The 22,156-nt window shown below is 50.2% G+C and overlaps 3 protein-coding genes and 1 long non-coding RNA gene across 8 annotated transcripts in view; 3 read left to right on the forward strand and 1 right to left on the reverse strand.

The window, feature by feature from the left end:
* The window catches only part of LOC107321607 (discoidin domain-containing receptor 2-like), a 33,786-nt gene extending 26,872 nt beyond the window's left edge, over nucleotides 1-6,914 (forward strand). For 3 of the 5 annotated variants that reach the window (XM_015878661.2, XM_015878662.2, XM_015878660.2), the window contains 5 exons: nucleotides 1,160-1,281; nucleotides 1,638-1,835; nucleotides 3,537-3,771; nucleotides 3,939-4,088; nucleotides 5,198-5,338. In XM_015878661.2, coding sequence (XP_015734147.1) covers nucleotides 1,160-1,281; nucleotides 1,638-1,835; nucleotides 3,537-3,771; nucleotides 3,939-4,088; nucleotides 5,198-5,338 — 846 coding nt within the window. Of the gene's footprint in view, nucleotides 1-1,159; nucleotides 1,282-1,637; nucleotides 1,836-3,536; nucleotides 3,772-3,938; nucleotides 4,089-4,849; nucleotides 4,888-5,197 lie in introns of all 5 variants that reach the window. The other 2 variants (XM_015878664.2, XM_015878659.2) reach the window with 2 other exon arrangements.
* A 261-nt stretch (nucleotides 6,915-7,175) lies between these two features.
* On the forward strand, nucleotides 7,176-13,768 carry FAM166A (family with sequence similarity 166 member A). Its single transcript, XM_015878684.2, has 7 exons — nucleotides 7,176-7,283; nucleotides 7,960-8,153; nucleotides 9,574-9,830; nucleotides 10,450-10,528; nucleotides 10,713-10,807; nucleotides 12,191-12,308; nucleotides 13,332-13,768. Exons 1-7 carry the CDS (start codon nucleotides 7,228-7,230, stop codon nucleotides 13,418-13,420), a joined length of 888 nt encoding a protein of 295 aa, XP_015734170.1. The 5' UTR covers nucleotides 7,176-7,227; the 3' UTR covers nucleotides 13,421-13,768.
* On the reverse strand, nucleotides 13,411-15,804 carry TUBB4B (tubulin beta 4B class IVb). The gene is made up of 4 exons (XM_015878683.1): nucleotides 15,458-15,804; nucleotides 15,274-15,382; nucleotides 15,086-15,196; nucleotides 13,411-14,616 (listed from the first exon to the last, which is right to left on the reverse strand). The coding sequence occupies exons 1-4, from the start codon at nucleotides 15,512-15,514 to the stop codon at nucleotides 13,556-13,558; spliced, it is 1,338 nt and encodes a 445-aa protein (XP_015734169.1). The 5' UTR covers nucleotides 15,515-15,804; the 3' UTR covers nucleotides 13,411-13,555.
* A 733-nt stretch (nucleotides 15,805-16,537) lies between these two features.
* On the forward strand, nucleotides 16,538-21,190 carry LOC107321621. Its single transcript, XR_004309102.1, has 2 exons — nucleotides 16,538-16,652; nucleotides 17,676-21,190. It is a non-coding gene; the product is annotated as an uncharacterized LOC107321621 (long non-coding RNA).
* The last annotated feature ends 966 nt before the right edge of the window (nucleotides 21,191-22,156 follow it).

Below are 22,156 nucleotides of genomic sequence, written 5' to 3' on the forward strand. Positions count from 1 at the left end.
TCTTTCATAGCAGACAAACTTTGCCTGCCTGCTGTTTGTGTCCCTGCTTATGACCCTATAGGAAAGGCCTGACAGTGTGAGTTCAGACTGCTTCACACCCTTCCACAGAGATCTCAAACGTGTGCTGGCTGTCCCCAACCTGTAGGCATGTGACTGAAAGCTGTCACTGACTCCAGCCAAGGTAGACTCAATCTGTGTGTAAACAGAGTTTTCACATGAGCAGGTGATGGTTCTGATGGGGTCCTGCATGCTGGCCCTGGCCGAGGTGAACATTGCCCAGGCTTTGTGGTGCCCTCACATATTTTCTGGCGTCACTTCTTGCTCAAGCCCCAATTTGCCTCAGTAGCCCGAGGCAGCATGATGCACACATCTGTCATCTGCCAAGCACTCTTTGTTCCTTGTGCTCCTTTTGAGCTCTGAGCATTTCTGGTCTTTTCCCTTCTCCCTGCTTTGGTTCCAGGTGTTTTGTTCCACCCTTTCCTCCATCTTCTTTTTCTCTATAACCCTAGTTATATATTTTCATGTTGTTACTCATTTATTTATCTGAACAAGCTTTGAATTTGCTGCTTCCCTCAGAGCATTCACCTCTGGTTGCTCTTACAGGTGATGTGTTCATACCACAACAGCATGCATGTCTCCCTTTTATTTTCCTTAGAATTAAAGGACTTTGGAGAGTTGTCTGTGATTTCTGGATGCTCCTCAGTTCAGAGGTCAGGCTGCAGGACAGTTCTGTGTTATGCATAAGCCATCCATACTGAATGTGCTACAGCCTGCAGTGTTTGTGTGCACATGCAGCACAAAGCAGACAGCTCTGGGCACAGGGGCCTTCCTGAGCATCTCTAGTCTTGCTAGTGATATATAACTAAGTGACCTCCACTTAGTTATACATTGCACCAATAGTCTACATCTGTGGAGTAAACTTCCCAGTTTAGCCCATTAGACTACAATCAATGTCTACATTATAGGCTTTGTGGTGTAGGTCCAGAATCTTGGGCCAACCCATGGGCTTGTTTGTCCTCAAAACAACTTGGCTTTTATTAGATCATTCACTTGGTCGTTCTGCCATTAGTGACCAGACTGAAGACCTCAGTGTAAGATTGTTGTCCTCTTGTTTTCTGCTTGTGCACTCTCATAGTTGCCCTTCCTGTCTGCCCTGCAGGTGCACCTTTGTGAAGCTGATGGCCTGCTGGAGTTCCTGGGGGTCCCTTCCACAGAATTCACTCACCAGCCAGTTCTTGTAGCAGTGAAGATGCTGAGATCAGATGTCAACAAAACAGCCAGGTAAGCACATGCACAGTGCCAGCTGCCTGAGAAGGAAAGCAGCAGCTTCACATGGGTTAACCCTGATGACCTCTGTAAGAGGGAGAGGTCTTGGTGTGTGCTTTGTGTCTGTGTAAGGAACAGGATGCAAGCAAAGAGCTGAGGGTGGGAAGACACAATGTCGAACTGAAATGCTGTATTAATTCCCTTTCCTGGGGAAGGAGTGGATGCTACGTACTGGGCCAGAACTGTCCTTCAAACTCACTGTGTGCAGATGTGTAGCTGTCTTTGATGAAGGATTTCCTTACCTGCTGTTTGTGTTTTCCTTAGACAAAGGAATAGTTTAGGATTCAAACCTCTGTTTTCTGTTTTATAAGAAATGATTTCCTGAAAGAGATCAAGATTATGTCGCGGCTGAAGAACCCAAATATCATCCGGCTCCTGGGGGTGTGTGTGCACGATGACCCGCTGTGCATGATTACAGAATACATGGAGAACGGAGACCTCAATCAGTTCCTGTCACAGAGGGAGATCTACAGCAAATTTGCAATTTCAAACAACATTCCCTGTGTCAGGTGAGAGCAGCTGCCTGTACTTAGGCTGAATCAGCAGCACATTGCTACCAGCTACCAGCTCCTTCTGTGCCTTTCAGCCTGGCTGTTGCCCAGCACAAACCATGGTCACTGATTCCACTTTGTGTTGGATGTTGTTCTTGAGGCCTCCAGAGATCTCTGTTCACATGAAGTGTCCTTGAATGTGGGCTCTTCTGGTCACGGTGGCCATCTTACATTAATGAGGTTGCATCAAGCATTTCATTCAATACCAAACCAGTTGCGTTGCAGATGGAGTTTTGGGACACAGGCAGGAATTTCTCTTAGGCTTTCAGGATGTTTTGTACATTCTCTGGATGCCTAAAAGTTATTACCTGAGGAGAGCTGAGTGTGGAGCTCTGTTGCTGCCAGCAGCTGGCAGTGGTCAGTGCTTCTGTTGGGGGATGTTAAGCAGACATTGTAAGGAGTTGTGACACATCAGGATCTGCTGTGAGGTGGCCTTACATCCAAGCAGACACATTCCAGCTCCCTTCAGTCACCTCTCACCTGACTTTAACACCACCATTCAGTTCTTCCCTGCTTTTTATTACTTGGCCCTACACGTAAGATTTTCTTCTTCCAGCTGATCCTTCAGCCACTCCTTCTGTCCCTCTCATCCTGACAGCTTCATGCTGAAGGAAGCCTGTGTGACTAGCTCAGATGTCTGTCTCCATAGGAGCTGGTTACTGATATTGAAATGAATCCCACTGCCAAAGAGTGCGTCCTGTCTCTCTGCCAGTTCCTGTGGGTGTCTGATTGACACAGCAAAGTCCAGCTGTCCCTACAGCTTTTTATGTGTTTGAGATGCATCTCCCTGCTGGCTGTTTATCAAATCACTAAGATGGTGTATTGTCAGGTATATTGTCATGAGTCATGCTGTCATCATCTAGATAACATGACAACAGATGACCTTTAAGATTCCTTCAGACTCAGATGATTGTGGTGATGCTTTCCTCATTGCCACCAGAGCACAAATTGAAGTAAGGCTTTTTTTCCTGAGCTTTAGCAGAGAAATATTAATTGTGATCAGCTTTAGATTTGTTTTGACAGGTGCTTGTTTACTTGAAGTGTTTGAGTGTGCAGTGAGGAACAGCTGAGCATCACAAGTGCTGGGGTGTGAAGAACTGACAGGCAGATGGTCCAAATTCTGTCTGTGTATCATGCGACTTTTTGTGCTGTCTTCATTTTGGTAACGGGGAGATTGAAATTACAGCACAATGCCTTGGTTGACATAGTTGCTAATATCAAATGTAAGCTGTCTTGAATGCTTCACGTGCTGGTGTTAAGATGTGGTAGCAATGGTTTGGAACACTGAGCTGAGCACTTCTTAGGACATGAAGTTTTGAGGCTGTACAGCTTAATTTTCTTTGGCACTCTGAGAATTTGGTGTTTTGCAGCATAAACTCTTTGAAACTCTTGGTATCAAAGCTTGGTATTAAATGTCCAAGGGACGTCAAATTCTTACAGCCATTAATTTCAGGGACAGCTCAGGAGCTCGGTTTAGCCTGGCAGGTTGGGCTGTTAATGCCCTGCAGCGGGACAGTTTGGTTTCACTGGTGTGACAGAAACCAAATGACGGGTCCCCATAGTGCATCCAGTGCAAGGCCAAGCAGTAGGAAATGGCAGGGGAGGACTGAGTGCAGGGAGCTGTATTGATTTCTTGTGTGTTGTCGTCTTCTCTTGCAGCTACTCTAACCTGCTCTACATGGCCACCCAGATTGCCTCTGGGATGAAGTATTTAGCATCGCTGAACTTTGTGCACAGAGATCTGGCAACTCGGAATTGCCTGGTGGGCAACAACTACACCATCAAGATTGCAGACTTCGGCATGAGCAGGAATCTGTACAGCGGGGATTACTACCGCATCCAGGGCCGGGCAGTGCTGCCCATCCGCTGGATGGCCTGGGAAAGCATCCTCCTGGTAGGCACTGTCCAAACCCATTCCATCTCCCTCCCTCTGGTTCTCGGTGTGCCCCCAAATGAATTAATGATGTGTATTTACATCAGTCCTTACAGCTGCAGCCTGGGCAGTCTTGGCTGCTTGCAGGTGAGTGCTGTGTACAAACCAGGCTTACTTTCTGTTTACAGGGCAAGTTCACCACAGCCAGCGATGTCTGGGCCTTTGGGGTCACCCTCTGGGAGATGTTCATACTGTGCAAGGAGCAGCCTTACAGCCTCCTCTCAGATGAGCAAGTCATTGAGAACACAGGGGAGTTCTTCCGGAGCCAGGGCAGGCAGGTAAGAAAGCAAAATGTGACTTCTCCTTTCTCCTCTTGTCCTTGTCACAGCCACGTGGATATCCCAGGGCCTTCCTGCTGCTCTCACCTCATCTGCAGAAGTTCTTGCTTCTATTACTCATCTTCTCAAGTGTGTCCCATCACTCCTGGCCTGTCCAGTGCTCCTTCCATGCCATAAGCCACTTGTGTCCTGTGCTGCCTTTCATGCCCTGACCTCCTTGGCTTTTCTGAGCTGTCCTGCAAAGCTCTTCTGCTCCCCGACTTTTGTCAGATCTTTCTCCCATTTGTGTTTCCTCTGAAAGACAAAAAAACACTGAGGTGGGGAAGGAGGAACTGTGAGTGCCCAGGGGTTGGAATATTTCCCATATCTCCATCCATGCTGAGCTCCAAGTGTTGAAGGGCTTCTCTATGCCATTATCCTCTAACAGGACTGTACAGCCCACTGCTGCTTCAATAGATAGATCAGTGAGGATGCTAAATAGAGCATGGCAAATGAGCACCTCCAAGGCTGGCTGTGCCCCAACACAGTGGATGTACACTTGCTTGTTCTCCCAGAACTTGCATTCATTTCCAAAAGTGAAGGGATTAAAGGGAAGTAAAACAATGCAAGGTTTTATTCGCTGTCTCCCAGATACTAATGGCTTAGTGAAGATTCTGAAAGGTCACTGTTCTGAAATGGTGCAAAAGAGCAAAAATAAGTAAATCTGCCAAGCTGTACTTTAGATAAGCTCTAAAAGGTGTTTTTTCTTCTCTGCTAACAAGCTGTCACGATGCTTAGAAAGCCTCATGGGTTGCCTACGGTGAGTGAAAGTGTTTGGATTTCATTGTGGTGCGTTGGTTTCGGTTTGTGTGTTGTGTCCAGCTGATCCTCCTGAAGCATTTGTGCTTCCCTGGGGCAGCAGGCAGCTCCATGAGCTGCTCATGGCACGAGCTGGCAGCGCTGTGCAGAGCCACCCTTCAGTGCTGGATTCACCTTGAATGGATCTCCAACATTGCATGACTGCTCTCTTGTGAAGCCCTGGGCTGAAGCTGCCCTGCGGTCTGGACTCAGTTGAGGTTCCATTCTGTGAAGGAACCAACACTGAACTCGCTGTGTGTTTCTTCTTTCAGATCTATCTGTCCCAGACTCCTCTGTGTCCTAACCCTGTGTTTGACCTGATGCTGAAATGTTGGAGCAGGGACATAAAAGATCGTCCCACTTTTGACATGATTTACCACTTCCTGCTGGAACAAATGGAATCAAACATTTGACTGCAGTAAAAGAGAGACAGACTGTTGGGAACAGTGACTGCGTGTCCCTATGGGGGCAGTCGGGGCACCTCGCTCTGCTCCCTTGACTGTGCTGTACTTCAATGGAGACGTCCATGGCAGCTGCTGGTTCTATTGGCCATGGGCTGACACGCGCAGGACCAGAGGATCTCGTTTGGTTGAAAAATCATCTCCTCTTCTGAATCATTACCTGGGAATACTGTGAGGGGTTCAATCGACACCCGTCCGCCTTAGGGAATAAACGATGGAGACGTGGAGCTCTCCTGGTTGGAATGGAAGCTGCTGGAGAGCCGCGATCCAAGGACAGATTGGAGAAGTAAAGACTTGAGTCTTCTCATACAATTCCATTCAATCAGATGGAAGTCTCGTGCACGTTAGCGAGTGTTTCTTTGGCTCTTGCTGCAGACAATGTGTGTAGTGAGAAACTGTGGCTGGCAGAGCTAGGAAACGTTTAGGGACCCGAGGACTGACAGAGCTGGATTAGCAACCCTTTGGGCCTGCAGAGGATGCTGATGGAGCAGTCCAGGAGCTTGGTCTTTTTCCTGTGGTTGTTAAGCACTGCTTTTGTTACAGATGTGCCTTGTTGGTTTTGGTGTTTTTTTTCCCCACACTGGATTTTTTTTTTCTAGAAAAAACTTAAAGAAATGAATGTTAAAGGTCGTGGGAAGGTCTCTGCGATCTCCTGACCTGCAGATTACGGTTAGGGTAGGGAGTTCGTATTGAAAAGTAGCTGATACTGTACTACTGTCACTATGTAGATTCATTAGCCTAATGAACTTGTAGCCACAATGGACTGATGTGCAATTAATCCTGTATAAGTACCCATTAATATGAGATCTCTAAGTCGACGCTGTTACACGTGCAGAGGGAACTTAGATGTGGTGAAACCCAATGGCTGAGAGCAGAACCCGCTGCGTCACAGCTCAAGGGGGAGGAACCATGGGGTCAGTGCCGGCAGCAGGAAGGTGCCCTGCAGCCCATGGGATGGAGCTCTGTCATGCTTAGGCTGAGCTCCCTTTGCTTTGGCTGCTCCCTGCGCAGCACACAGCAGCTTCTCATCAAACCGGGGTTGGTTTTCAGCTGTTTCTCCCTCTGCAGTTGTTTAGCCAGATCTTAAGGACCAATTGGAGTGTTTTGTAAACTGGGAGAAGGTGGAAGTTCAGCACTTTGTAAAGCAGCATCCAACCTCTATTTCCAGTAAAGGCTGTGAGGGTAATTCCCACCTTGGCCAGATTTGGTGTGTGCTGCAGCACCCTCAGTGCTGGCAGTGCTGCAGGGGGATGACAGAGCAGCTCTGCTAAGAGGATGGCTGCAGCTGCTGGACTGAAAGGGAAACCACTGGGAGCTGCCATTGCTGTGCTGTGCTGCTGGCAGGGCACACGTTGTGCTTATCCTGCAGTGTTCCCATCCCAAATATGCACAGCTGTGTCTGTGGTTCTGAGGTTCTGGAATGCTGTTCCACCACCTGGGCTGTGTCCTTCTGTAACATCGGTTCCTCCGCTGACGCACTGACATACGGAGTTTCTCTCGTATCAATAAATCCTAATGATAACCTTGACACAAGTGAATTTCTACTTGTATTCTTTAACTCAGGGCAGCTGCTGTGGTCTGAGTGATGGTGAGGGTACATCTGTGCCCGGGGTTGGAAGGAGCAGAATGGTGCCGTGCAGCTGCTGTGTCCTGAGATTGCAGATGGGACGGGGCTCTGTGTGCTGGCATTGGGACCTGGAGCAGCCAGCCCTGCTGCCTGGTGCTGTGCTTCAATGAGCAGTGCTCTCATTAAACCAGAAGGACCCGAAGAGCCGCAGCATCACAGAGGTTTCCCAGGTAACTGCTGTGTGCCCCATCCCACCCCTGAGCACTGCTGTGCCATGGCAGCCACCAGGCAGAGCACGCTCTTCCCTCGTGACCCGTATCACATCCCTGGGTAAGTGCTGGGCTTCACCCACAAAGTCAGTTCATTTTCAAGGCAAATAACTCAGGGTTGGGATAAAACAGTGAGTTTGAAGAAGTGCTCACTCCCATCCTGGGCCCTGGCACTGCCCGTCCTGTCCCATCAGCTGCGCTGTGATTCACCCTGTGGCAGATCTGTTCTTTATAAGCCCAGACCTGAGCTCCTCAGGTTGCCTTGCTTTTAATTGCTCATAAACAACCCTTCCTCAGCCCCATTACTTTGTTCACCATCAGAGTTCCCCTGCCCGGCCTGTAATTACTCAGGCTACGTCATCTGCTCACATTTATCATCCTGCACAGCTTCCTGGTGTTGCAAGAAGTATTGAAAACCAATGGGAAGAGGCCACCGAGCTCCTCCAGCTCCACTAAAGGTCCTGCAGGAGAACTGCCAAGTGTAATGCATGGCTCTGCTGGCAGCTGTTGAAAGCAGCTGGGAGGGAAAGTGCTCACTCACCACCTTCTGATCCTCGTGCATCATCCTTTAGCCCCAGTTACGCACAGTGTGATCACTGGGGTGGTTGTCTCTGTGCTATCACAGGTGTTTCTGCAGCTTTTGGGTTTCAGGGAGATCCCCAGATATAACGTCCCCAGGCCCCTTGCACAGCTTCACATCGGTACCCACGTGCTTTGTGTCTCTGTTCCCTTTCCAGCTATGACGGTTTCCTCCCTCAGTATAGCAACCAGTTTGGAGAGACCTTCGGCAAAACCACGTACCGCCTGCTGACGGACCCACACATCCGGAGGAGCCCTCGCTCTGTGCTGGCACCGCTGGGCAAACCGAGGTTCATTGAGGACTTCAGTGAGACGCAGCACGGTGTGCAGCCCTTCCTCCCTGCACACCATGGTGAGCAGAGCCCGGCCTTGTACTGGTTTGTCACCAGGGATGGGATGTTGTTGGTACGGCTCCACGCTGTGTGGGAGCTCAGACAGATGCAGGGTCAGGGCAAAGCCTCAGCCAACAAGTGCGTGTTGGCACCTGGTGGGGTGTGGAGAGGTTTAGACCTCAGGTTGTCTTTGCTGGGATGGAGATAAATGGCCTCAGGTTGCTCCAGGTTGGGTATTAGGAAACATTTCTTCTTCAATAGGGTGATAACATGTTGGCACAGCTGCCCAGGGAGCGGTGCAGTCACCACCCCTGGAGGTGCTCAGGGACTCAGGAGCTGTGGCACTGTGGGGTTCTTTACCTGCTGGCAGTTTGTGTCCTGCAGACTCCTGCCCTTCCTGCTCCTCCCTGCAGGACGGGACTCCACCAGGCAGTGCTGTTCCCAGGCTTTGTTCCTGGATGTTCCCATTTGCATTTCCTTGGGCTGAGTGGATTGAAGGGACCCAACCAACCAGTCCATCTGGTTGATGTCTGTCATTAGTCTTTGTCACTTCTCATCCCTCCCAACCCCACCACTGTCTGCAGCCAGGAGCTCAGTCTCTGCTCACTGGTGACGTGCTGGGAGCTCAGTCACCAGCAGCACCGTGTGCCTCCGTGTCTCAAACCTCCACTGCAAGCTTTGCTCAACGCTGTCTGCCTTCCTTAGGCACAATATTGTGCACAGCTATGGCCAGAGAGCACACAAAGTCTTTGGTGAAGCCTTGTTGGTGGGAGCAAAGGACAAGGTTGGTTCCTTCCCACTGAGTCCCATATTGAGTTGGGTGCAGCTGTTGGGGATGTGGTTGAGTTGGGGCTCGGGGTGGCCACACAGGCACTGCTGAAGGGATATAGGTATGGATATGGGTATGGCACAGACCAGTCAAGAGCTGCTTGGAGGTTCCTTGTGTACAAAGGGATTTCATTTCTGGCAGCTCTGCCCGAGGTGGAGGGTTGGAACTGGATGCTCTTTGAGGTCCCTTCCAACCCAAGCCATTCTGTGACTCATTTTCCTGTCAGTGCAGTAACAGCTGAAGGAGAAGAGCAGAGATGCAATACTTCCAGTGGAAATGTAGGAAACATTATGATAATCTTGCTTTAAAACTGGCACGATGGGCTGGAAAATCAATTTAATCAAGGCTGCCATCAGCCTGGGCAGCAGCAGTTGGTACTGTTGTACAGAGTATGCGTACCCTGTAACACTGCATACAACATATGTCATTTACCATATAACTGTGGGCAGATTACAAACCTAAATGTCAGCTAACAGCCCCATACCTGCGCAGGAGGGCAAATCCTGTGGTTGGTGCTGGTGGCAGTGCGGATGCCATGGACGAGGTGGTGATGGCTGAGGGCACAACGCTGTCTATGCCACATCCCACCCCATTGTGCTGTTTCCCTGCAGGGTTCTTCCCCCACGACAGAGCCAAAACTCTGACCAACTACCCTGAGGCAGATTTTGGTCCGAAGCCGTATGCAGTGGGGCCAGCAGTGGAGGATCTGACTCGCACGGAGCCCCTGCTTAGCCATGGCGGCGCTGGGCTGAGCACGTGTCCACCGAGTACAACATGGGACCCCTCAGGGCCACCAAAGGGATGGCTGCCCCCCATCCCTACAGCCCATGGGCAGCACAAAGCTGGAGCAGCTGCAGGAATTGGGCAGGTGAGGCCTTGGGTGGGAGGTGTGACGGGATTGGGATGGGTCCTAAGGGGGCTCGGGGGCTCAGGACCACCCCAGTGCTATGGCTGGGAGCAGTATCCCAGGGCTCCAGCAGCTCAGGGCCATCCCACCACCTGCTGGGGTAGAGCTTTCCCTAAAACACAGAGTACCAAAGGTACGTGGATGTATTCAGGAGTAGCAGATACAGCTCATCACCAGGAGGATGTTGTGATGGTGCCCAGCTCACATGGGTTTCACCGTGATCCCTCTTAGAAGGGATGGTGCTTTGGTCCCCTTATTTCTGCTGCAGCCAGCGCTAATGCAGGGCCAGCAGCCAGGGCTGTGCTGATCCCTGAAAGGCCGGGATCAGAGATTAGAGCTGTGACGTATGGAGCCAAAGCTGCTGAGAAGGGCCATCCCCGCTCCCACGTGCAGCCCTTCAGCCCCCTGGGTGCCCTGCAGGTCTCACCTGCTCATTTGGCCTTAGAAATTCTGGAGCATCTCTATGGGACACCAGGACAAGGCGGCAGTGGTGGTTGGGATGAACAGGTTCTGGCGGTGATGGAGGTGGAGGGGAGCAGGTTTGACCAGCCATGTCTTACATTTCTGCTTTTATTTCGAGTCTGTGAAAGCTGGAGGTGCGGATTGGCAGCTCCCCAAGCTGGAAGTGCCCAGAGTGATCCAGCAGAAGGTCATCCCAGGTAGAGGGGGAGGGTGGTAAAATACCAAAGGCTGTTTGGGATAAATCCCACCTCTGACATCCCATTCGAATGGATGGGATTGAACAGTTTTTCCTTCCTATGCCCTGTGAAGATGATGTATTTATCACAGCACCTTCTGCTCCCAACCTGCCTTACACCATGTGTGTTCCATCTCCATCCATAGGGTATGCTGGATTCATACCGCGCTTCACATGGGCCCTGGGCACGAATTACATGCAGAGTGTGAAGGATTCAATGGCTGAATTCGACAGGCAGCAGGTAGGGGGCACACGAGGCTGGTAGAGCCATGTAACCTCTCAGCTGCACTCCCAGCCATGGTTTTGTTTGCAGCAGAGCTGGGGGGATCAGTGCAAAGCAGGACACAGCGCTGTGACGTGATGTAAGGAATGACGAGCAATTAAATTCTGTAGCTTGTTTCCTTGGGACACTGAGGGAGGATAAATGAGTTCATAAAAGGATTAAGGTTCATGGGAGGCTGTTAAAGATGTAGCTGTGGGTGCAGGAGGCCCTTATGCAATGTGTCCTTTGCACTGAGGTGCTGGTGGAGGCTTTTTCCTTTCCTAGCATTGCTTGTCTCCCAAAGATGGACACCTGATTCCTACCCCAGAGGAGGAGAAATATCCCTACTGTAAAGCTGTTCCATCCTCTCACTGTATCACTCCTCTGTATCACACCATATCATCCTCCTACGTGAGAAATGAGCTCCCTCCCACTGTGGTCAACAGATTCCTCCGTGCTACTGGATTGGCCATGGCCACAACTCACTGTGCTGCTTGTCAGCCCGCTCTGCCCCTCACCCCCATGGGGAAGGCACTGCTTGGGGATGGATGCTGCTCCCCTCTGCAGGGACCAGCAGCGCTCAGTCTTGCTGAGGTTATTTGAGGCACAGGAGGAGCTGAAGGGATGAGGAAAGAAATGACACCAAATTTCTGCCTAAGAGCTTCAGCCTTCCAGCCTCTATAATCTGCTGCCCTAAATCTCTGTTGCTCTGGGTTACGTGCTGAGATGCGGATCATTTCTTGCTGGCTGCATCAGGCAGAGCAGTGCAATCCTCTCGCTTCAGTGCAGCTCTGAGAGCAGCAATAGGGCTCAGCATTAGGGCTCAGCACTGCGTGGGGCTGCGTGGGCCCCTTCCCCCCACCCAGGGCAGCATAACATCAGTGGGACCTTTGGGGGGTTCTGCTGCACATCCCCTGCTCTGTGTGACCTCACAGCAGGAGATGGGGCTGATTTACACTCTCCCTTCAGCTCACACATCCTAAGCCTTCCTCTTCCTCCCAGGCTGGGAATTAGGTGTTAATCACCACCAAGGAAAGCGGAACCTGCTATGCGGGGGGGGGGGGGACAGCAAACAGACCTGCAGAGTCACAGCAGGAGGTGCCCGATGGGTCTCAGCACATCCCCATCCTGATGGCAGAATGCAGCCGGGGTTTGGGGCCAATGCCAAACACAGAGCTGCAGTGTGAGGTCTGCAGGGCCTCTGCCAGAGCACATAAAGCACAACCTCAGGGCAGGGAGGGGAAGCTGCAGTGTGGCTTAGAAACAGGAGAAAATGGAACTGCGGTGAGAACTGCTTTTCCTTAGTCCGAGTGCTGCCTTTAATGGTTGTGGAACTCAATGGTGTGATTGATTCTTTTCCAGTTTCTGGAGAGGAACCCGATTCAAAGCTTTGGCAAGAGATTCCCCCAGACGTACTGGCCTGCCAACAACATTTACACCAGCGCTGGGCTGATACCAGACTATTCAGGCTTCGTCCCACGTAAGTTCATCAGCTGAGCAGAAATGAAAGTCCCCAGCAGTGATTAATGAGTGCCATGACGTAGCGCTGCTGGTAGCTGCAGTGTCAGAGCAGAGGCAGCTCCTGGAGTGAGGGGGGGTGTGAAGGAAATGCATTGCAGTGCACTCCATGCGGGGGAGCTGGGCTAAGTGACCTTTATTGGGCCCTTCTGTCTCTTATGGGTTCTATGGCTGTGCAAAGTGTAATGCAAAGGAGAAACACAGAACAGAAACCTGCAACTTAAAGCAGGGACAGAAATGAACTGCTTTAAATGTTACCTCATGCTTTAAGAATCTCCTCAGTCTTTTCACCTACAGAATTGGGCTGCTGGGTGGGTTTGCATTGGCCGCCTGCTCCTCTGCAGACACACTGCTCTGCTCAGGGCAATCTCAGCTACTGTTTTCACTCTGGAAGGAGAAACCTTAAGCCAGAAAACCCCCAAACCAGTGCCAAGCATTTATTGAGAAAGCAGCCTGCCCTCTGTCCAGCTGTACTGATGGAATAAGATCTGCAATGCTTTGGCTGCATTGCTGGAGCTCTTTAATTCCTCTGCAGTGCCCCATCCAGCTCTGCATTGCTGCATGGGTGCAGCCTGGGCGAGGGCAGCGTCCCACCCACCTGCATCTGCAAGGCAAATCGCTGGCACCAGACCCGGAGCTGCACTTACAGCTGCCTGTGCCCCCATTCTTTTCTGATCTGCTCAGCCCTCTGAGGCTGAATCCTGACCCAGCACCTGTAATAGGAGTCCATGTGCAGGTACCTAAATTTAGATGCGGCTTAGAGCTGAATTTCATCCTGCACACTGAGGGTGTTGCCCTCCACCAGGACGTCCAGCTATAAAGTAACTCCACTATTAATTCTTCCAACACCCCCCAAATGAGGCTGAGCCCCCCAACCTGAGCAGGGCTGTATCCAGGACAAGAGCAACTGGTGCCCACCATCACGAGGGGAATCTGGGCTGCTATGGGGGCTGCTGCTCATCCCACGTCCTGGTTTGTTTTCCAGAGCTCCGTCACACCTACGCGCTGACTTTTGGAAACAGCACCCGCAAGGCTTATGAGATGGAACAAAGGAGACGAGCCTGTGCACTGTGAAAAATGCTTTAATGGTGCCTGTACAGCATCGGAAAGTGACTCGAAGACGAGAGGAGGAACACAACACAGAGAGAGGTTTTCAATGAGAGTTCATACAGCTTTAAACAAAATTTACAGGTGGCGTCTGCAAAGCTCTTACTCTGCCTCCTCCTCAGCCTCCTCCTCAAACTCCCCCTCCTCCTCAGCAGTAGCATCTTGGTACTGCTGATACTCAGACACCAGGTCGTTCATGTTGCTCTCAGCCTCTGTGAATTCCATCTCGTCCATTCCCTCCCCCGTGTACCAATGCAGGAAAGCCTTTCTGCGGAACATGGCCGTGAACTGCTCTGAAATGCGTTTGAACAGCTCCTGGATGGCAGTGCTGTTCCCAATGAACGTGGCAGACATTTTCAGGCCACGAGGTGGAATGTCACAGACCGCCGTCTTAACGTTATTAGGAATCCATTCCACAAAGTAACTGCTATTTTTGTTCTGAACGTTCAGCATTTGCTCATCTACCTCTTTCATGGACATGCGGCCTCTGAATACAGCAGCCACGGTCAGGTAGCGGCCGTGCCGCGGGTCGCACGCAGCCATCATGTTTTTGGCATCAAACATTTGCTGCGTGAGCTCTGGGACAGTCAGAGCACGGTACTGCTGGCTGCCACGGCTTGTGAGGGGGGCAAAGCCGGGCATGAAGAAGTGCAGGCGGGGGAAGGGAACCATATTCACCGCCAGCTTCCGCAGGTCGGCGTTAAGCTGGCCTGGGAAACGCAGGCAGGTGGTGACACCGCTCATGGTCGCTGACACTAAATGGTTCAGATCACCGTATGTTGGCGTAGTTAACTTCAGTGTTCTGAAGCATATGTCATACAGCGCTTCGTTATCAATACAGTAGGTTTCGTCTGTGTTCTCCACGAGCTGGTGCACCGACAGCGTGGCGTTGTAGGGCTCTACTACGGTGTCTGATACCTTCGGGGAGGGCACGACGCTGAACGTGTTCATGATTCGGTCTGGGTACTCTTCCCTGATTTTGCTGATGAGCAAAGTGCCCATCCCAGAGCCAGTGCCACCCCCCAGCGAGTGAGTGAGCTGGAAGCCCTGCAGGCAATCACAGCTTTCTGCCTCCTTCCTTACAACATCTAACACGGAATCAACTAATTCAGCACCTTCAGTATAGTGGCCCTTTGCCCAGTTGTTTCCTGCTCCGCTTTGACCTGGAAGAGAGCCACGTTCATATTAGATTACAGTCATTGCTTCCTGCTTGCGAGCAAAGCTTTAAGAGCATCAGGCTGGGGAGAAGCCCCACAAAAGCTTCCATTTCATCGCACTGAGGCTGCATGGCAATGACTGGGCACTAAGGGCTCTATGGGGAAGGGGCTCCCTATGGGGCAGGGGCTCCCTATGGGGCAGGGGCTCCCTATGGGAAGGGTTCCCTATGGGAAGGGGCTCTATGGTACGGGCTCTATGGGAAGGATTCTATGGTATGGGCTTTATGGGAAGGGCTCTATAGGACCGGCTCTATCGTATGGGCTCTATGGTACAGGTTCTATGGTACGGGCTCATTCAGCCTCACCCCGACCCCTTTCTTTCGGCTCTCCCGATCCCCCCCCGCCGTGCTGCCCCCTCCCGATGTGTTTGGGGCGTGGATCCCGCATTGCGGCCCTTCCCACCCCCCTCACTCACCAAACACGAAGTTGTCCGGCCTGAATATCTGCCCGAACGGCCCCGATCGCACCGAGTCCATGGTGCCGGGCTCCAGGTCCACCAGCACAGCGCGGGGCACGTACTTGCCGCCTGCGGGACATGGGGATGCGGTGAGCGGGGCTGTGGGGCCGCGGGGCGGTGCGGGGCGGTGCGGGGCCGGGCCGTACCTGTGGCCTCGTTGTAATACACGTTGATCCGCTCCAGCTGCAGGTCGCTGTCGCCGTGGTACGTGCCCGTCGGGTCGATGCCATGTTCGTCGCTGATCACCTCCCAGAACTGCCGGATAAAACCCCGTCATGGCCGCCCTGCTCGGCCCCCTCCCCATCCCCCCGCACCGCCCCCCGCCCGCACCTTGGCCCCGATCTGGTTGCCGCACTGCCCGGCCTGCAGGTGCACGATCTCCCTCATGATGGTTCCGCAGACACCTCCCGGTTAACGCCACTCTACCCCCAACTGACGGCGTTAGGCAACCGCCAGCCTTTATATAGCAGCGGAATGCGCGCGCAGCCTTTTCTCCCCGCCCATGTGGCCAATCGCGGCAGCGCATTGGGTGCTCATAACGAGGCTCTAAAAATACAGATTTCCGATTGGCTCAGATGCTGCCACTCAAATATGGGGTTCTGTTGGCCCCGCCTATTTGTCTGTTGATTTTACTGTCAGGCAACCGTGACTCACGCGCGCCCGCCCTACTCGCTCAGCGAGCTCCTGATTGGCTGAATTGAATGATTGATGTCGAGCGTGATTGGCCGCGAGCCGCAGGGGATGAGCTCACGTCATCTGATTGGACGAAAACGAAGTGTCCTAGTAACCGTCGCAATGACTCCGCAGCGGCCGCGGGGCGGTGGCCGGTGCGGGTCCGTATTCACGAAGCCGTGTACGCACTTTGCGTAGCGTGGGCGGCGGCGGCGCTATGGGGGCAGGGAGGCGCTGTGCGCATGCGCGGGCTGCGGCGCCGTTCTAGCACTTTCTGGCGCGCAGCCGCTTCAGGCCGCGGGGCCGTTAAAATGGCGGCCGCCATTTTGCCTCCCAGTTTTTACCTTAGCGCCCAGTTCGCGGTTGTCGTTGCCTTCAGGTCTGATTTACACCGTGTGAGACACAGCCACGTTATGACTTGTATCTGTATCTATGCTTGGATAACGATAACCCGACTGTTTATGAGGGCAGGGTGAGGTGAGGAGGTAAGCAGGAGATGAAGGATGTTGTGAAGGGTTTTGCAGGAGGTAAAATAGCCTCTGGTTGTTGGCTTAATACGAATATATATAATACAAATTATATATATAATACAAATAAGGGTGTGGGTGAAATTTTGGGCATGTAAATAACATGTACCCTCAGAAATGCTGGAAGGAGCCCAGCAGCACTTGGAGCGGCCCCAGAGGCACCTGGACAACCATGGAGAGACTGGGAAGAGCCTCAGAGCATCAGGAGGAACATGGGAGCTGCCCCACAGCACACAGAGGCCTTGGGAAAGCCCTGTGCAAAGTACAGAGGTGCCCAGACAGGACTAGGAAGGCACACATCCTGCTCGTCCTCCACATACCTGAAGGTAGGAGGCTTCACTGTAAGATAGCTGAGTAATGCAAAGGCATCAGGGTCCAGATTTATCCCACGTAATTAAAGGCGTGACGTTGAGTTAAATTGCCAACTCTAGGCTGCATCCATGCCGGAGTTGGTGGATGGGGTTGGTTCAGCTCACTCCAGCTCTGAAGAGCGCTCTGACTGCGCCATTCTTTTGCACATAAAGGTGTATGGGGGAACAAAATCCAAAATGCCTCTGTCTTATACAAATATCAAAGGCAGCTGGGATCAGTCTGGACCAGACTCGCTCAAGATTTCATGCAGCTGTGCAATAATCAGCAAAGACAGCTTTTCCTCTAGGATGTCATGTCATATCTGCAGAGTAAGATAAAAAATGAAGACTGCCTTCTTTCTGATTCAGAAGATAGAAGGGAGCTTCATCTTGCCTGTGTTTTGCTCTGCTGTCTAGGAAAGTATATTCAGCACAAATTAAATTATCATCAAGGCCTGCTCAGAGCAGCATTAGCAAGATGCTGTGCTCATAAATCACAGAGGACTGTAAAAACAGGCTGGGGGGGGGCAATGCAGGGCTGGGAGGAGGTTGCTGGTACAAATGCTGCTGCATTTCCTGCAGATAGAGGCTTCTCTTTCAGTCAGAAGGCAGAGGGCTGCGCAATAGTGGCAAAGGTCTGTTTCCTCCCTGCATTAGAAATTATGAGCCTCTGCAGCCTGTGCTTCTGCCAGCTTACACTTATGGTTCAGCTCTCTCTGCCTTCAGTGTTTGGGAAGCTGATCAGCAATGTGTAGATGGCAGCCAAGGAGTGGAATTACTCTGCACTGTTCAGACTTTGGATCCCCATCCCCAACATGCAGGCAGGATCACACCCAATGGAGGGGGAGATAATACCCCATGGGGTAGCTACAGCTTTGCTCCTGTGATCGAGTCTTTGGAGGTTCCCCTGGGAGGTTCAGCCACCTGAATACCCGTGGGTTAGGAAGCGTTTCACACTGATCATGCAACATTTATTTTTGCTATTTATGTTCCACTCAGCCAGTACTTCAGTACCTCGCTACGTGCAGATCCGCAGGAAATGACAATTCTATTTTAAAGACTTTTGCATTTTTTAACTTCAAGTAAAATGCCAGTTTTTCTAAGCTGGCTCTGAGAAGGAACACAGGAATCTCCATGGAGCTCTGCTGGAGCTGCAGACCATCTCAGCCCTGTGACTTCTAATGCTCTGGCAGCCCAGCAATTATTGCTACCAGAAGGTGAGCTGGCAAGAAGTGAGGCTGCTGTCTGCCAGAACCTTGTCTGACATGAAGCATTCCTTCAAAGGCAAATCATCTGCACTAAGCTGACAGTTCTGCAAGTCCTGGGAGGAAGAAAACACAAATTCTATGGCCCTGCATGAACAAAATAATGAAGTGCATTCTTCAGTGTTCTTGGTTTTGTGGACTTTATGTGCAAAGGAGCTGCTGCAGATTCCCAAGGCAGGGAAGGAGGAACATTGCAAGGTCATAGGAATAGCATGGAAAGGGACCAACTGGGTGGGGAAAGGTGTCTCCCACATCAAGTCTTTTATTGAAGATGTCTGGTTTAACTGGGGTTTGGTTTCTTTGCAACTTAATGCAAGTGACAATGAGGAGACTTCTCCTCATTTAGATGCTTCTGAATTTCCCATCAGTTCAGTTTGCTGTATGAATTAATGACTAAAACAGGGATGCTAAAAAGCATTAGAGGCCACTATTGCCAGGTCAAAGGCCTGTGTTTAATCCAGAGGAAGGCAGAGCATTTCAAACTAAGTTAAAACTAAGCTGAAAGCTGCATTTCTATTTTTGTTAACTCTGTTTAGTTATCGATATTAACTGCCTGTTTACATCTCCCTCGTGCTTTAAATGAGTGAACTTTGAACGCTGCTCCCATGTTTTCTCATTCAGTTCCATTGCAGTGCAGTGCCCATAGATAAGCCCTGTACATATCACCTTTCACTCTGTGGATCTCCTGTAGATGGTTTGCAGTGCGGAGCAGTGACTGACTCAGCCATGAGGTGGCATATGGTGACACCCCCTGCTGCCATCAAAAATAACTCTTCCTTCACACACAAGTTGGTGTTATCATCCCTCTGTCTCTTCCCATCTCCTCTCCTCCATTCCCTGTGCACTCCTCTTCCTATTAGGGATTGTTCATTCTCCTTATTGCCCAAAGACCCTTCATCCATACACCATGCTATTGCCCCATCTCTCTGCATGGAAATCTTTTCCCACTAATGCTGCAGTTTCTTATATCACAGATTAGAGCTGCTTTTGCCTCCCACACGTAAAGAACTTCCACAGTGCAGCGTCTTTTATCTCTATCCACATCAGGAGGCTGCTCATCAAGTTTCCGGACGAGCCTGCTTGCTAATGGAGCTGATTTGCAGCGGGAGCAGCTACCGGCAGTTGGGATGTGCTGGGGTTGAAGGTCTCCATCCCTCTTGTGACTAATCCCCGTCATTGCAACTCAGGAGAAGAGCTTGTGCTCGCAGCGCTTATTGAAGAGCACCCTGCTGCAAGGAGGCTGTGTCTCATGGAGAGCATAGAGGAAAGCAGGTCAGAGACTTGTCGTCTGCATGGAAACCACACATGGGAGTGACTTGATATGCTGCTCCAGCAAAGCCCTGAACGCTTTAATTCTGGCATCTACTTGCCTGGATTTGATGGTGTTATAGAAAGACTTTTATTTTAAGATCGCTGTGGCAAAAATCTGTGTTTTGCTGATCCCGGTTTTAATTTGGACTTGTTCTACTAATAGCAAACTTCAGTGTGTTCTGAATTAGCTCTTGCAGTAGGAGTGTTAGTCCATGAGGTAGGACATAAACATCATATGGCTTTCTACTTTACTGGGAGATAATTTGATACATGATCATAGGCATGGTATAGGAATAGCATTTAAAATGTGCAGATTGACTTCCAAATTCAGCCATCCTGAAAGTCATTCCTCTCATCTTTTGCTGACCTCGCTCCATCAGTTGTCTTCAATCTCTAGTAATTTCACTGTTCCAGCTGTGCCAAACAACTGGAATGAGCCCAAGTGCTACAGCACCTGGTGCCCTTCTTTGTTTCCTTGAAACAATGTTCTTCATGGCAAAACAGTATCTGGAAGAGAGCAACAGTTACAGTCCTCGTGTTACATGGGAAGCCAGAGTTCAGCCATCCGGACCAGTTTAGCAAAGCTCTCGTAGGTGCCATTTTCCCTGATTTTCTCATCACTTGCCAAGATGTCCTATGAGTACAGAGCCCACATCTGTGAAATCCTGCTGTGCTGATTCACACATACGTACCCTGTGAAATATCTCTATCTCATTTATCTACAGCATCGTATAAAGCCAAACATTGAGAGAGAGATTAGGACTCACCTTATGTCCTTCTCCCACAGTCCCAGGGAGCTGGATGTCTCAGAACAGGGAGCAGGGGGCAGCTCTGGTCCTGTTGTGCTGGACATGGTACTGCAGAACTGCACGGCATTGAACCATTATTTCTGTCAGTTTGTGTAGTAATTCATTGGTACAGTCTGATGGGATGGATTGGCTGGGATCCTTTGATGCTTTGAAAATACTATAAACTGGAAGAAAAACAAGGAGCTAATATACTCCTACAAACATGCTGACATGAAGTTTAAGCTACTCTGTCAGCAGCAGGTCAGCCAACCTATTGTGTTTCTGGAGCTTTGGGTTTCTTTCTTATGGATGCTTGCTGACAGCAGCAGAACTGCATTGACAATGAAGACATTACCTGCCAGAAGATCTCTCCCAGGGCTCAGCCCATAGTGAGAAAGGAGGGCTTCCCTTTATTGGCTTCCTTTCTTCTTGTAAGTTCCCAATTTTGCATTTTATTATTTTTATGGCTGAAAACCCACTTCAGGGCTTTTAAAATACCAATCTGTCTTAGTGTCTAATGGAGACACCTGTAATTGTTTATTTCTGCTGGGTAGCACTTTTAGTACTGCCTGTTTGAAGCCTGGTTTACCCTGGCTGCTGGGGCTGCCTATTGCAATAAGCAGAACGGTCATTATATGAGAACGAATTTGTCTACTCTCATCTGGTAAGACAACATACAAGCCATCCCTACAGCTGAAGACAGCAGTGGCTGTATTTGGAAGAAGAGTGGCGGCAAAGGAGACAGTAGAGCTACCAGTGGTGCACGGTCACTGTTTTATGATTGCATTTCCAGAAGCAGGAGGATTGAAGTCTTGAGGATTTCCCCTGTGCTGCTGACTCCCTGATAACCTCAGTTCTTCTTCTGTGCAGGCTTGTCTGAGTCCCTCCTCTTCCTTCTTCAGATGGTTTGAGCAAAGAACACATCAAAGTTGTTGACGTGTTTCTCATCAACAAAACACCAGCAGCCAAGTTATCTAAAGCCATTTTCTGCCTCCCTGCCACTGGGAAGAAAGTGCCTTCAGGGGTTCTCATTGTGTACCCCAGGAGTACACAGCAAATAACTCCTGAGTAAACAGAGGCACAGTCAGAATCCCCCATCCTCACCTCTGAAACAGTTTGTATTCACAATAAAACCCCTGCTTTGATCTCCTCCCAAGAATAACACAGACAGTCTATTCAAACATCTTTAATAACATGATATAATTAAAAATATCTAACCTGCAACTCAAAGAAATGAATATGAAGCTTGTTTCAGTCTGTTTCCACACCCCTCCAAACTTGACTGACAGGTTCCAAACCTTCATTAGTTGGCCTGAAAATTTATGAACACATCAATATTAATAGGTGGGGGTGGGAGGGGTGTGTTGTCCTATATGTGAATTAGGAACACAAGGCATTCATAACCAGGTTTGAAAGGATTTGGGTGCCATAGGAGCTTTAAATATCCTGCAAGGCAAATCGCTGCATCTATGAGCATTTAAACTTCTGTTTAAAGTGGTCTGCAGTGAGTTGAAGGCATTTGTGCCTTGGGCTTTAAACAACGTGTGTGTTTCAGTCTCTGAAGCATTCTGAGAGGTGAACTAAGTGCTTTAGTCAAAGGTCAGCATTTCTCTGGATCCATATATATTATTTTCTTCACAATAATATGGAGAATTGTACAGCAGCTCCTGTTAGAAGAACAGGGCAGACTAGAGAAGCTGGAACGGCTGCAAAGTCCCAGAGGAATCCTGAATGTTGGTCTGTAAAGTGGATTTGGTCACAGTCTGACACAAAAGTTGTTTGGCTGACAACTGGGAAAGCTGCTGTTCCTAAGTCTGTTCTTGCCTGAAGGACACTGTCAGGTATCACATTCCAGGGGTAGAGAGACAAGCAGCTCAGTGCAAATGAGTGAGCTGGTGTAGCTCTGGCCATCATACACCCAATACTAAGTGTGAGATTAAATATCTTAATATAAATCCTGGTTGAAGTGTTTAAATTGACAGTTTTAAACCTGAATTACTATGGTTGTCAGGTCAGCTGTGGGAGCACAGGTGAGAGTAATGGAGCTGTGCTCCTGGAAGGGGTGAAGCTTGACTCCACCTCCTCTAGACCTCATTTAAGGGCTGACCACCACTAA

The sequence above is a fragment of the Coturnix japonica genome, chromosome 17 (genome assembly GCF_001577835.2).
Source record: "Coturnix japonica isolate 7356 chromosome 17, Coturnix japonica 2.1, whole genome shotgun sequence".
Taxonomy (NCBI): Eukaryota; Metazoa; Chordata; class Aves; order Galliformes; family Phasianidae; genus Coturnix; species Coturnix japonica.

Bases quoted from the DNA above. Each gene is read 5' to 3' on its own strand.
- TUBB4B (XM_015878683.1), bottom strand. From the start codon at position 15,514: ATGAGGGAGATCGTGCACCTGCAGGCCGGGCAGTGCGGCAACCAGATC. The intron at 15,197-15,273 runs GTACGGCCCGGC...CATGTCCCGCAG, and splicing joins GTATTACAACGAGGCCACAG to GCGGCAAGTACGTGCCCCGC. The intron at 14,617-15,085 runs GTGAGTGAGGGG...GCTCTCTTCCAG, and splicing joins GCCGGACAACTTCGTGTTTG to GTCAAAGCGGAGCAGGAAAC.
- FAM166A (XM_015878684.2), top strand. From the start codon at position 7,228: ATGGCAGCCACCAGGCAGAGCACGCTCTTCCCTCGTGACCCGTATCAC. The intron at 10,529-10,712 runs GTAGAGGGGGAG...CTCCATCCATAG, and splicing joins CCAGCAGAAGGTCATCCCAG to GGTATGCTGGATTCATACCG. The intron at 12,309-13,331 runs GTAAGTTCATCA...TTTGTTTTCCAG, and splicing joins CTATTCAGGCTTCGTCCCAC to AGCTCCGTCACACCTACGCG.